The sequence below is a fragment of the Danio aesculapii genome, chromosome 7 (genome assembly GCF_903798145.1).
Source record: "Danio aesculapii chromosome 7, fDanAes4.1, whole genome shotgun sequence".
Lineage (NCBI taxonomy): Eukaryota > Metazoa > Chordata > Actinopteri > Cypriniformes > Danionidae > Danio > Danio aesculapii.
Window position 1 is genome coordinate 17,660,096 of NC_079441.1, and position 14,593 is coordinate 17,674,688.

The following is a 14,593-nucleotide window of genomic DNA, read 5'->3' on the forward strand; positions in this document are numbered from 1 at the left end:
TGCTTTACATGCTGAAGATGGCCGAGGTTGACAATGATGGAGAGCAGAAAACAACAGACAAAGATGATTTGCAGGTGTTAAAGGTTTGGACTGACGCTTTATTTTTCCTCATGGCTTTCATGTACGCAAATAAGCATGCGTCACCGCTTTCAGATGATGAAGATGTCGATGATGTGTAATTTTCATATGGCTGCTGTCACTATAACAACTGATACCCTACACTGCAACAACAGAAATGCAGCAGGTTATGAATTTAAGACAAGCGGTATCTGCACATTTTTATTATTATTTAATTATTAAATTTTGTGTAGTGTAGCCAGACGTGTTGTCCATCATGTCTTGTAATGCTCGTCTTACCCATCATCTCTCTATGTGAGAACTGTACATTGTTGTAATGTATTATTTTACAACCATTATTTACTAATATCAAATTTTAAGCAGTGTTAGAAGCCTTAAAGTGTGTACGAAAAGTTCAGAATATGTATCGAGGTAAAGTTGGTTTTATATTCACACATTCAGACTTTCTCCTTATTAATATAATTTCAGAAAAGTATTGTTTGCCAATTCTACATAGGGAAATCATAATATCAGCTAATGATTGACTATCAAATTATAACATTATTCATAGTGAAACAGTGCTGGGTGACATGGTGGCTTAGTGGTTAGCACTGTTACCTCACAGCAAGAAGGTCGCTGATTTGAGTCCCGGCTGGGTCAGTTGGCATATCTGTATGGAGTTTGCATGTTCTCCCCCTGTTGGCGTGGGTTTCCTCCGGGTGCTCCGGTTTCCCCCACAGTCCAAAGACATGTGGTATAGGTGAATTGGATAAACAAAATTGGTCATAGTTTGTGTGTGAATCAGTGTGTATGGATGTTTCCCAGTACTGGGTTGCAGCTGGAAGGCCATCTGCTGTGTAAAAAATATGCTGGATAAGTTGGCGGTTCATTCTGCTGTGGCGATGAATAAAGGGACTAAGCCAAAGGAAAATAAAGGAATGAAATAGTGCTTATGTTGTTTTGAAGTCATACCTGCATGCAATTACATACCGGATATTCAAAGTAGGGTGGTAAACAATATATAAGCCGTGTCACTGCTCAAAAACGAGTGAATGTGTGAATATAAAACCAACTTTACCTCCATAGAATATGCAACATTAGTTTTTGGATTACAGCTTCTTACTTTCTATAACCACACATAATTTGATATTATGATGCAAGTAGAGTAACCGTTAGGAAGAATCTCTTTTTTTTCTAAGAATGCTCAGTGAGATTTTTTTATTCATAATTTGCTATTATTTTATTTTGAGTGTTAGAGCCCTGCATTTGAGCCTGAGCCCGTCGGGGCCCAACAATTTTTGCCCATAGACCTGGGCTTTGGGTCAATTTTTACATCATGGCTAGCACGCATATCAGGCTTTGGGCCTGCTTTACCAAAAACTTCAAAATAAAAGTTTAATGAGATCTAATGTGTGCGGTCTGGAAGCGCCAGTGATACCTTTGCGCATAGAGATTTCCAGCCACGTACAATGGAGAACATAAAGAGAAAAATTGCCAATGACGAACTTAAAACTGTGAAAAGCGCTAGAGGAAAGGCAAACCTCTGGTCAGCTTTTCAGATAGTGACAACTTTAAATGATGAGCCAACTGGTCATGCCAAATGCACAACTTGTAATTGAGTAAATTCACTGTAGACCACACACCGCTTGTATATCAATGTCACTTAAAAAAATAAAACTTACTTTTAAAAATATTTCTCTAAATTATTCTGATAAAACGGAAGAAAAAACATCAACTTTCTCTTAAATACAAATCTGGTCTATTTTAATGGCTGTAACAGTATAAGCTGTTTGGTGAAAAAAAGATGGGCTTTGGGTTGGACTCGGGCCAAAAATTTTGATAAGCTGTTGGACACGGGCAGGGCTGCAGCCTGTGCATTTCTGGCTGGGGCTAGGGCCTAGATTTAAGGCCTGTGCAGGGCTCTAGTAGACCAAAAATCTGTCAAACATCTTCTTTTGTCTTTCAAATGGTGGCGGAATATATTTTTAGCTGTTCAATTCCTTTGCTGCATGAAAACACTTTGAGGGATGTCACATGTGAAGTTGTTTAATGGTAGTACCTTTTTTCTTTCCCAGGAGCTGGTAGATGATCTGTACTCCTTTAGGGACCGTTACTTTGAAACTCACAGCGTCGAAGATGCTGGTAGGAAACAGAACGATGTTGCCCAGGAGATATCAAAGACACTTGAGAGGCTGGAAGAAAAAGCAGGTGAGCATTAGTTCATTTACACAATTTTTTCTTGGATATCCTTAAAGTACAAATTAACTCAAACTAACCATATGAATTCGTTAGCTTACTTTGCTAGTTTTGTGGTGAACATCTGTCCATGTCATTAAGAAAAAAGGGTAAGTACAAATGTAACATTATACATTCATCTGCCATCTTTCAACAGACTTGTACAAACACTGTGCTCAGTTCCTGCTGCTTCGGGGTCGATGTTTAAACGTGGCTCCTGAATTCAGTCAGGCAGCAGAGGAGTGTCTGTCCCGGGCTGTTAAACTGGAACCAGGTTTAGTTGAGGGCTGGAACACACTGGGAGAGCAGTACTGGAAAAAAGGAGACCTTACGGCAGCAAAGACCTGCTTCACTGGTGCACTACAGCAGGTGAGTCAAGTGATTAAAAACAGTGGGTCTCATTCACTATATTCACTATTTTGTTACATCTGAATATGGATGATTTCACAAGTCTTTATTCTAAATTTATTCAAAGATAGTATGGGCATTCTGTGCAGATGATAGTCTAGGATGTTGCTGTTAGAATTAGGTGAAGAACAAATGCATGATGTGAATTCTTTTTGGAAGTTGTTTATAAGAGGGGTTGCGAATATTGTGGCTAAAGCCTTCAAACTGACATCCACAGAAAAGAACCGCCACTACAAACATGGAAGCAAATGATCAGCCTTTGATTGAAGATTACCAAAGCAAAAATTTTGTTTAGTGGATAAACTTGCACAGATTAACTGTTCACCTTTTTTTGAGGGAATTTTGATCATACACAGACTTTAAAGAGCCTTTGAGAGAACAGTTCTTAACACAACCATTTCTTTCTTAAGTAGAAGTAGAATTGGATTTTATGGTTCTTTAGATGTTAAGGTTTCTCCATGGAGCCATCTGCGGCAAAAGATGAACACTTCAGTACAATAATCCAAATAATTAGTGACTGAAACTAATGTGTATGTTGTTTTTTGACAACAGTATTTTCCTTATCACAGCCTTAGTGGCATGGCAAAAATGTGTGTTTTTTAAGGCTAAGTTACTAGTTTTTTTTTCTTTGAAAAAACATACAGCAATAAATAGTTGAAATTAATGATATGCAAGTATGATGTCTTGTTGACTTTGACTTTGGGGTTTAACACTGAACATGTTTACATCTGAGTGCATTTGTTTTAATACTACATATGTGCATGCCAAATGGTAGAAAACAGAATGTTCACAGGAATGCAAACGTGATACCTTCCAACGAAATTCTTATTTTGGATCCAAAATATGTTATTATTGCAATTTGTCTAAATGTATATATCTTATATAAACAGGGGATTAGGTGTATATAAACCAGGGATTAGGATGGTCTGCAAGGAACCATTGCAAACATTGTTTACTTTGGAAAGCCAAACATACCAAATAGTATGAAACAGTGTGGTGTCAGAGAGCTTGTGAATAATGTCTGCATTCACATTCTCAATGTGAAATACACATTTTGAACTATATTTCCAGAATAAAAGCGCCCTAAATGCAAGAATAATGAATCCAAAAAAAAAAAAACTTTTTTACATACAAATACAAAAATAAAAAATATTAAACTGATAGCAAATGTGATGCTGTTTCTGTTGATATGGTGCCATTCATGAAGCTCACAAATGAACCTTTGGTGTCTTTTTCTTCATCCAGAGTAAGAATAAAGTGTCTCTGAGAAGTCTGTCAATGGTCCTCCGGCAGCTGCCTCCAGAAGGGGACGCTCAGGAGCAGAGCAAACGCATTTTGGAGAGTGTGGATCTCGCCAGACAGGCAGTGCAGCTCGACGTCACTGATGGCACTTCATGGTGTGAGTGACTTACACTGGTTCCGCAGTCAAATATAGTGCTTTCCTTTCGTTATTGATTACATCAATTTATAGGAGTTTGCACAAAAGTCACTGTGCATCATTTCAGCACTTTTTAAAATAAGTAAATTAGTAGTATTGAGGATCTGATTATTTTAAAGTTGACTTTAATCTAAAGCTGTTTGCTGGTAAAAAGGTGTGCGAGCCAAAACCTCTTATTAAATAAGATATCTATCTCTCTCTCTATCTATCTATCTATCTATCTATCTATCTATCTATCTCTCTCTCTCTCTCTCTCTATCTATCTATCTATCTATCTATCTATCTATCTATCTCTCTCTCTCTCTCTCTCTCTCTCTCTCTCTCTCTCTCTCTCTATATATATATATATATATATCTATATATAGATAGATATATCTATATATAGATATATATATATATATATATGTATATATATATATATATATATGTATATGTATATATATATATATATATATATATGTATATATATATATATATATATATGTATATATATATATATATATATGTATATATATATATATATATATATATATATATATATATATATATATATATATATATATATATATATATGTATATATATATATGTATATATATAGATATAAAAAAAATTTTTTTTGTACTTTTAGAAATAGAGAAATTAGAGAAATATTGTAATGTTGGTGTAATGAGGAAAATAGAGAGAGAAGTTGTTCATAAATTTTGCTTTGACTCAACAGATATTTTAGGGAATGCGTATATCTCCATGTTTTTCACCAGTGGACAAAACCCACAGCTCTCTCAGCAGGCTCTCAGTGCATACGCACAGGCTGTGAGTATTTAAACAATTAAAACACATTAATGAGGCAAGTGGGTTATCTCATCCAAACATTTCATATTTTCTGTGTGTATACTTGCAGGAGAAAATCGACAAGGCATCCTCAACGAATCCTGACCTGCACTTTAACAGAGCTACGGTAATGATTCACTTTCTAACATGCTTTTTTTAAACTCAGATCCACACCAGCACACTTATTCCTCCTAGCTAAACAGCGTGCTAATGCATGTGCACGGTGTAAATAAAACAAGCCTAAGAAATGACTATCTCCTTTGTGTCGGCAGTTGTTCCAGTATGAGGAGATGTTCAGCTCAGCTCTAGCTGGATACAGTCGAGCTGCTGCTCTAGATCCTGCCTGGGAAAATGCTCAGGAGAGGGAGAAACAGCTGCTCAATTACTTGGACCAAGTTACAAACTTATTAGAGAACAAGGTGAGAGAAATTGACAGTGACTAGGTTTACGTGGACATCAGTAATCTAATTATTTGCTTAATCTGAATAAGACAATAAAACCATTAAAGTGTTTACATGAGTTGCTTTTTGAATGTTCCCAATTTAAATGTTATAGTATAGTTTAATTACCGTCATTACGTCACCATTTGATGCTAGTTTCATGTTCTTCATCGTACATGCTATCTGCAGTTTGTGTTTGTCAATGTACCATGTGTGATTTGGATTACTGATGCCCATGTACAAATACTTGCTGTCAACACATAACATCAAAAATTTTAAGCAAAGTGAAAAATGTGAGGTGGTAGCCAGATGCTGTGTAATGTACAGAAGTTTTGTTTAAAGGTTTAGTGCACCCAAATATGAAAATTCTGTTCTAATAACCCACCCTCATGTTATTTCAACTCTCTGGGATCTTCATTCATCTTCAAAACACAAGTTAAAATATTTTCAATCTGAGAGCTCTCTCATCCTCCACTGACAGCACCAGTCCTGATGTTTGAAGTTTGAAGTCCAAGGAACCAAAAACATTGTGACTTCAGTGGTCCAACTGTAACCATGCAAATGTCCAAGAGCCCCTTTATGTGCCCCCCAAAAAACTTGTTTTTTTGGGGGGGTGAGTAAACCAACACTTTTATTTAGTGCTTAAATCACATTATTGAATGTGTTGCACGGTTTACGTTTATTATTAAATATAACTTGGATGCTTCACCTTCAGACTAACTGGTTTTAAAAAGTTTATTAAATTCACAATATACCCTCACTTTGGGCATTTAAAGTCAAAAGCCACATGCAGACTCTTTAAATCCAAATCTGAATTTTGTGCACATCCTATTGGAATTGGATCATTTTTAACAAGTGTGACCAGCAAATAAAAAAATCCCATAAAATAAAACTTTTTACAAATACATTTCAAGCTACATTCTTGCCTGGTCAACCTGATTTAGTGTCACCACTTTAATTGGATTTGCATAGTTTTTATGCCACTTTCATAAATCACATAAAATGTTAAAAGGAATATTTTTAAAATCTTGATAGAAACAAAGTTGCGTTACGAAGTCAAGAGGAAAATGCCAAAAGCAACATAATTTACATCAGATACATAAAAAACAGGGTTTGGACTGACTCTTTTTTTTTTTTGTAATGGGGTATATGCACATAGACTTTTCATTTCAGCCAGCCAGCCAGCCATCCCCAAGGCTTCTGGTGAACTGCCTTTCCATTATAAAATTGCCACATTTAAGGTCAGATTTCTTTAAAAAGCAGTGATCTTCACTACCTGATAGATATACAATTTAAAGTGGGTCTCAGACCAGACAAGAACTGCATTAAATTCCATTTCCCCCTCCAATATTTTCATTGGAGTTTCTGCTTTACCCTGCTAATCCTGACGGGGCTAGCTGTTACGCAGTCTTTCATCTTGTTTTACACTTGAACAGCTAAATGAATGCTTACGTCTATTTAACTGATTATATTGTAATTACATTACAACATTGATGCTGTAAAAGGAAACTTATGAAATTGAAAATAGAAAAATATTTGCTGAAAAACACTAGTTGTGCATATAGACCATTTTGTGTCTATATATGACCCTCTCTGTGAAGTGCCAGCTAAATTCGCATAACCTATTTCTGAGAAAAAGAGCATGAAAGAGATAAAGTCATAAAAATGACAAAAATACATTTCATTACAGTAAATGATTGATTAAATATCAAGGTTTAGAGATGCAGTACTATGATGTTTTTATTGACCTTACTGAAAGAAAACATTGATTTACTCATTTAAACACATTTGGGCCCAATCCCAATTCTATTTTTGTACCCCTACCCCTTCCCCTTGGCTCTTAAAACCAAGGGTCATCAGATGTCATAGCGATCTCATGCTTTATATGAGATCAGACGACCGCGACTGCTGTAGTTATTCCATTTGTGTTATTTTTTGGTTTTCACTGAAGGCATATATTATGTTATCATAACAATATAATGTGGCAATAAGATTGCAACTATACTGCGTATTTTCACAGTGGCCATATTCATCTATGTGAACACACCAAAAACAACATTAAGATTAAAGCAGACACTGTAAAAAGCTCATTCCCAGACACTAGACTTTTCTGACAGGGTATTCCAGTGTCATCGAGTGTCAGAATGTTGTGGGACTGCTATACAGGAGTTATTATTAGGGATTATAGATAGCGAAATTTAGTGTTTTTTTTTTTAAAGCATGACGGTAAAACACGTATGCGGTTATGAATATATTAAAACATAAGTTTATTTGTTGTAAAAATTCATAATAATGACTAAAAAATACTCATTTGTGGATCTCCTTCTTTACTGGTGTAATTTTCCAGCCGTTGTGGCTGGTGTATTCTGGGAAATTTTCTTACCCCATGGTTTCGAGTGTGGTCCTAAAAAGTCTTTGTTCGAAGGCTGTTCACCCCTTACCCATAGCCCTATGCATTCAAGGTAAAGAGAATTGGGACCCCTACCCCTTCACGGGAATGCACAAAACGAGAGGTAAGGGGAAGGTTTAAGGGGTAGGATTGGGATTGGGCCTTACTACTGTAATGACTTAGAGGAGTTGTAGTGTTTTGAGTCACACTGTATGGAGTAATTTTAAATTAGGTACTTGACTCAGATGATGACTTTAAAAGCTCATCGAAGTTTATTTGTTGCCATTTTTGCTTCTTTCCAATAGATGCCATTTGAATACAGTTAGAAAATAATATAACGCCTGATTTCTCTCTTTCTCTCTCTCAGGGGAAAGTAAAAGCACGGCGTCTTCGTAATATGCTGTCGTCGCTCTGTGCCTCCGCTTTGGGGCCCTGTTCCTCCCCTCAGTTCCGCTCTCCTTCAGGACATGTGGGAAGCCTCGAACCCCGCAGTTTATCCAGCCTCACTCATGGCCACAACTCTGGGGTGGCAGCGCTAGGGAAAGTGGTCTTCAGCCTGGCCTCTGAGGGTCGTATGGCCTTGTGAGTTTAAATGCCTTTACCTCAGTACATTTAACAGCTGCAATTCGTCATATGCATGCATCAGTAAACACTTGCTGTTGTATCTAATTCTTACTGGTTTTTTATTTGTCTCGCAGCACATTTGGCATGGTGGACAGTGAGGAGACCTGTTGTGTAGTCATGGTGTATAATACCGCAGACAGCTGGGGTGTTTTAATAGGGGATACTGTAGTCATTCCTGAACCACAGGTCAAACGGCACAGCGTAACGCATAAAGATAAGGTTTGTGTCTAACAATTGTCTATATAGTTTAATGGTTAATATCTATACGTTCAGTAGATTTATTATTAAAATTATTTATTATTATTATTTACAAGTTTCTGAAAGCAAAAAAGGTAATATTTAGAAATATTATGACAATGGGGTATATGCACACGGAGTTAAATTCAGTCAGCCAGCCCCAGGGCTTCCGGTGAATTGTCATCCCACACAAAATTACTGCATTTAAGATCTGATTACTTTAAAAAACAGTGATCTTCACTGCCTGGCTGAGATACGATATAAAGTGCGTATCAGACCAAACAAGAAGCACTGCATTAAACTGCGCCATGTCTTTAAAACATGGTCATTTATTTTACCCCAGTATTTTCAATGGAATTTCTATGCTAACCTGGTGCTAATCATGGCACGCGCGTTTAACGCATGTCTTTTGTTTCTTTTTATGCTTTAACAACCAAATGGATGCTTACATCTATTTAACTGAATGTTTTGTAATTACATTACAACATCGAAGCTGTAAAGAATTCTTTTTTCTTTTTTTTTTTCATAAATCATATAAATACAGTTATTAAAATCAATTCTGTTCAACTATAACTCAGACTCAACACTGCATATCTTTGCAATATCCCTATTGTGGATGCGCACATTGCAAAATTGATGCTGAAACAATATACTGTATTGTTCAACCCTAATTAATTGCATATCACATTTGGCTGAGAAATTACCTTCTAGAAAGTTTAATGTCATCATTACATTACATACGAAAAGCATAGAATATATATTACAAAAAAGCTTCAGAAATATTGATTTTATAATCATTTATTTCATTGCATTAAAAATTTTAACATGTTTTACATAAAGAAATAGTAGTAAACATGCCTAATTTGTGTGTTAATAATATTGCAGTAATAAATACTGATGTCTTAACTTGTTTTTTCTGTTCTCTCTATACAGTCATATGACTTCCGAAGTATACGTGTGGACTCTCCTTTGCTCCTCATAGTAAATGGGAAACGACAGGTGATGAAAAGCCAAAGTGCAGCCTTTGTTACTTACAAACCACAGAGTGAATAAAAGCCCACAGAGAGGACTACAGAGAGAACAGTCGGAGCAGCGAGGGTAGTGTTTTTTTTCTTTTGTATATATTTTTGTTCTGTTCCTCTTTGTGAGGACAGGAACATTTTTGTACATATTCTGTTTTTCAAAAACCTTTCCCTTTTTAATTTTCCTCTTGTTTGTTGATGGGCATCATTGTTGATGAGTGTTCTGCGGTCAAAATGGGTTGTAAAAATATTAATAAAAGGTGCTCTTACTGCAAGTGTTACTGTGATCAGTTTTCATGTATATTTTAATTAGAAGTTATTTTCCACTTTTACAGTACATTTTACATTTGGGAATATAAATGGCGTAACAACTTCTCTTTGTAACAGCTTAATAATAAAAAACATTTGAAATAAGATTAAAAATTAACTAAAACTTGGTAGTGACTACTGAAAGAAAAAAAAAGACTGATCCAGTTTATGAAAATCAAATCAACCTCAGTTTTTCTTGATAAAAGAGTGGGTTTTGTCTTGGGTGGGTGTGCTGAACTGGAAGAAGGTTTTAGCGCTTTCTGGTCCCAATGAGAAGAACCTGTCAGCTTCTGGTCCAATGAATGAAGGACTGCTCAGAGGAGAGCGTTGTTTGACCAGTCCTGATGACAGGAAACGTGAAGACGTGTACGTACTATTGCATGTACAGTGCTCAACATAATTGAGTACACCCCATTTTGAAAATGAATATTTTTATCCATTTCTCAGTGAATGTAGGTCATATATTTTGGTGCATTCATTAAAATAATATTTTAGTCACTGAACATGTTTAGAAATAGATAATGCATTTAAAATGAATGCAAAATATTGGAAAAAAAAAATAACAAACTACAAAATTTCAACACAATTTCATACTTTTTTTTTGTTTGTTTCTCTTGAATTTTGCTCCTTTTTAATTTTTCTATGCAATACTTTTCCCTAAAATATACATTTGGGTGTGCTAATTTTGATCATTAAATTATTTTGTTAGATTAGCTGCAGATTTGGCTTCAGTACTGACTAATCTAATGTATATGCACAAATACAATATTGTTAAACTCTCTATAGAAAATATTCATTTAAATGAGAGATTTGTGAGGGGTGTACTCATATATGTTGAGAACTATACATTCCCCAGTCAGAACTAAACAACTTGCTGTAACTTTCAGTAAGACAAAGACATTTTGACCTCATATGAGTGCAATAGAAATATTTTTATGCACATTATTTTTATCTGACCTGTAGTGAAAGTGTGGGGCATGGTGTCTTTCTCTACTGTCCCCATCGTGTGCATCCGCAGTGAGTCCAGAAGTCCCTGCAGTTTCTGATACTGCTTGTTTCGCTCATTCAGTCGCTCCAAAACCTCACTATACTTCCGCTTATATTCTTCCAGCATCTGAAGAAAGTAAGAAATGGAAATGAGATCTGTTAAGAGATCTGTGAAATGAATACCATAATCCTTAATTATGAACACATTTAATTTATTCTCAGGATCGAAAACTTTTTTCAATGCTTCAAGTAATTTTTGGAAATATTCCTCTTTAAAATAAATGTATTTATTAATAAAAAAGATATGTATTTTATTTCTGTAATAACAGCATTGCGATTTCAATAGCAATTACATTACAAATTCTGAGGTAACATACTATTATTATTACATCTAGAAAATGGTGTGCTGCATATTTCATTTTTGGCAATGAAGATATATCTTTTTCTGGATATTGTATTGAAGAAAGAGTTAGAAAAAAAAAACTTATTTGAAATCAATCAAAAAGTGTTTGCTGAATCTTTTGATAAATTTAGTCCATCCATTTAACAAAATAAATGAGCTGCACGTTTTTATCTTTATGACAGAAATATGCTTTTATATGGTTACTTTTTTCCATTTCATACCTCTGATAGCATTTCTATTAATTATTCAAATAGTGGGAGGGTTTTTTAACACTTTAAAATAATTGTAAATTAGTTAATGCATATATTTACTAACATGAAACGAGTATAAACAATCTGGTACAGCATTTAATAATCATAGTTCAACATTTACTAAAGCACTATTAAATCTAAAGTTGTGCTTGTTAACATTAGTTAATGCACTATGAGTTAACATGAAAAAGCATGAGCTATCAATGAACAACTTTAACCAATGTTAACAAAAATAAATACTGAACAAATGTTAGTAAATACAGTAACTAAAAGACCACAGCTTTAAAAAGGTACCATGAAAGGTAGTTCTTTGACTGGTATTGTATATAAACAACGCTTGTGGAGATTGCTTTGATAGCATGTTAGTGTTTGAGACCTTTTTCAGTGATGAAATCTCCCCTTTTAATGCATTTAACTCATGCTCTCTGCTTTGGTTTTGCTGGATCATAAACTTCTCCATCTGAAGAACTTGTCCACCAGCCCTAGATAAATTGTACTCCATCAGCAGCCTCTCCTGGTTAATCTGGAAATAACCACAGAATTAGATGAAAAGGAAAAGGATGGTGCATTATACCCAGCATCCACTTTGTTTCAGAATGTGTGGCCCTGGACTAAATTTTTTTTTAACATTTTTGGAAATTAAGATATATGGTTCACCTGAACGCTGAATAAATAAACTTTCCACTGATATATTTTTGAATAATATATATAGAGTTGAAGTCAAAACATTTTTCTTTTTCAATTATTTCCCAAATCATGTTTAACAGAGCAAGGAATTTTTCACTGTATTTCGTATAATATTTTTTTCTTCTGGAGAAAGTCTTTTTTTTTGGCTAGAATAAGAGCTGTTTTTAATTTAGAACATTTTAAGGTCAATATAAGCATTTTTTTTTATTGTTTACAGAACAAACCAGTTATACAATGGCTTACCTAATTACCCTAACTAGCCTAATTAACCTAATTAAGCATTTAAATGTCACTTTAAGCTGAATAGTAGTATCATGAAAAATATCTAGTAAAATGTTTTGTATTGTCATCATGGCAAAGACAAAAAAAAATCAATTATTAGAATAACTATTAGAAATAGTTATTAAAACTATTTTGTTTAGAAATGTGTTGAAAAAATCTTTCCTTTAAGTAAAAAGAATATACAGGGGTGCTGATAATTCAGAGGGGCTAATAATTCTGACTTCAACTGTATTCATCATACATCTTTGTTAGGATATGACACTATTTGGAGGAGATAAAACTATTTGAATATCTGAGATCTGAGGGTTCAAAAAAATCTAAATATTGGGAATAATATTTTGAACAATCTTTAAAGTTGTCCAAATTAGGTTATTTGCAATGCATATTACTAAGCAAAAATATGTTCATGGAACATGATGTTTAATTAATATCATAATTATTTTAGGCATAAAAGAAAAATGGAGCCGTGTAATATAAGGTATACAACTATTTAAACCATAAACAATATATGGTTTTGTGGTCCACGGTCACATGAAACCACACAATCATCAAACCTGGTAGATCCAAAAGTCTATTGCTTTATGACTGATTTCCAAAACAGTTTCAGGTTGTAGTCCGACCAAAACCATAGCTTTGTATTGCTCGGATGGGGCCAGCTCGGTTCGCAGAACGTCCAGTTTGCCGGAGAGCATGGAGGAGCAGGCGGGACAGACGGCGGGGGTGCGGCTGAACTCCTCCGAGCCGTGCTGGTCACAGAAAACATGAGAGCAGGCCGTGACCCAGGCGACACCGCTCAGCTTCACCCGGCATTTGTGCGAATTACACAGCAAGGTGAACTTAGATGCAGACATGCTGGTTCTTGAGGAAGGAAACAGAACAAGTATTAACAGCAGTGCAGTTATATAAGGTTTAAGCTGGTGAGAAAATGGCGAAAATCATTTAGCAAAGACGTGTTTCCAAGCTATTTCTTGTTTCCTGTTCAAATACTAAAGCTGATATTAAGTTATTTTAGCAGTTATAAAATGTACATCGCTCTTTACAGTTATGTAACTTGATAATGTGGTGATATTTTACCGTGATTTTGCTGTTGTGTTCATTACGGTCGGTCAGTCAGGGAGTGTCAGGTAGAGCGTTTCGCGGGCTTTAATCAGGTGGCCTCATCTGATTGGCTGCTGACTGACATGAATCTGAAAAGCGCCATTTAAATTTTTTTTTTTTTTTTTTTTTTGACTCTTGACAAACTCTAAGACGGTTTGGTAAAAAAATTGTATGTTTATGTAAAGAAAGGACGAAGAACTCACGTTAACTGCTCAAGTAAGTGCAACAGACCAAAATATGTGTATTTACCTCCCTATGGTATTTACTTTTCTTGATAATGGAGTTGAACGGAGTGTTCAGTGTTGCATTATATTGTATACAATGTAGCAGGGGGGTTTCAATCTCAAATACTACAGACCCACAAATGTGAGAATCTTTGTTCAAGATAAAATGTAAAATGTATCTATATCATATTTTGTGTATAGACCCTTTTGATGGTTATTTATAATAAAAATATCAATTGGCATGAATTATTATTTGGAAATTTTAAGTTTTAGTTAACCCTTAATAGGTCCACAGGGTCAAATATTTTAGGGGCATGGCATTCTGTGACTATTCCTAAATATTCTAGTTTAAAAAAACAAAAACAAAAAAATGACTTGATTTGGTTGTTTTAAAGATGGTGTAAAAAATCACCATCAGGCTTATCTCGGTCAGGTTGACCCCACATTAAAAATGAATGAGTAAAGTGAGAAAAAAAACTTTTTTAGATTAATTTGTCCTAATAAGTAGTAAACCCTGTTTAAATCTGAAATGTTTTACATTTCTAAATCCCAGGATGTAGAGCACAAATGCAATTTGGAACGAACTTTCTATATCTCATGCACGCACACACACACACACACATGACTGCAAATCTACAAACTTCATATATAAATGAATCAAAATCAATATGGA

General features: G+C 34.9%; 2 protein-coding genes across 2 annotated transcripts; one reads left to right on the plus strand and one right to left on the minus strand.

Annotated features, from left to right (window-relative positions):
• On the plus strand, positions 1 to 9,954 carry ttc5 (tetratricopeptide repeat domain 5). The gene is made up of 10 exons (XM_056462756.1): positions 1 to 83; positions 2,133 to 2,265; positions 2,450 to 2,661; positions 3,946 to 4,099; positions 4,858 to 4,949; positions 5,038 to 5,094; positions 5,240 to 5,386; positions 8,164 to 8,378; positions 8,495 to 8,639; positions 9,591 to 9,954. The coding sequence occupies exons 1-10, from the start codon at positions 9 to 11 to the stop codon at positions 9,708 to 9,710; spliced, it is 1,350 nt and encodes a 449-aa protein (XP_056318731.1). The 5' UTR covers positions 1 to 8; the 3' UTR covers positions 9,711 to 9,954.
• A 203-nt stretch (positions 9,955 to 10,157) lies between these two features.
• On the minus strand, positions 10,158 to 13,449 carry LOC130232680 (E3 ubiquitin-protein ligase CCNB1IP1). Its single transcript, XM_056462654.1, has 4 exons — positions 13,153 to 13,449; positions 12,006 to 12,152; positions 10,946 to 11,102; positions 10,158 to 10,329 (listed from the first exon to the last, which is right to left on the minus strand). The coding sequence occupies exons 1-4, from the start codon at positions 13,447 to 13,449 to the stop codon at positions 10,175 to 10,177; spliced, it is 756 nt and encodes a 251-aa protein (XP_056318629.1). The 3' UTR covers positions 10,158 to 10,174.
• Between the last annotated feature and the right edge of the window lie 1,144 nt (positions 13,450 to 14,593).

Coding starts and splice junctions, on each gene's coding strand:
- LOC130232680 (XM_056462654.1), bottom strand. CDS start 13,449: ATGTCTGCATCTAAGTTCACCTTGCTGTGTAATTCGCACAAATGCCGG. Junction 12,153..13,152: donor TAGACTTTTGGATCTACCAG/GTTTGATGATTG, acceptor GGTTATTTCCAG/ATTAACCAGGAGAGGCTGCT. Junction 10,330..10,945: donor GCCCCACACTTTCACTACAG/GTCAGATAAAAA, acceptor TCCTGTCATCAG/GACTGGTCAAACAACGCTCT.
- ttc5 (XM_056462756.1), top strand. CDS start 9: ATGCTGAAGATGGCCGAGGTTGACAATGATGGAGAGCAGAAAACAACA. Junction 8,379..8,494: donor TCTGAGGGTCGTATGGCCTT/GTGAGTTTAAAT, acceptor TTTGTCTCGCAG/CACATTTGGCATGGTGGACA. Junction 8,640..9,590: donor GCGTAACGCATAAAGATAAG/GTTTGTGTCTAA, acceptor CTCTCTATACAG/TCATATGACTTCCGAAGTAT.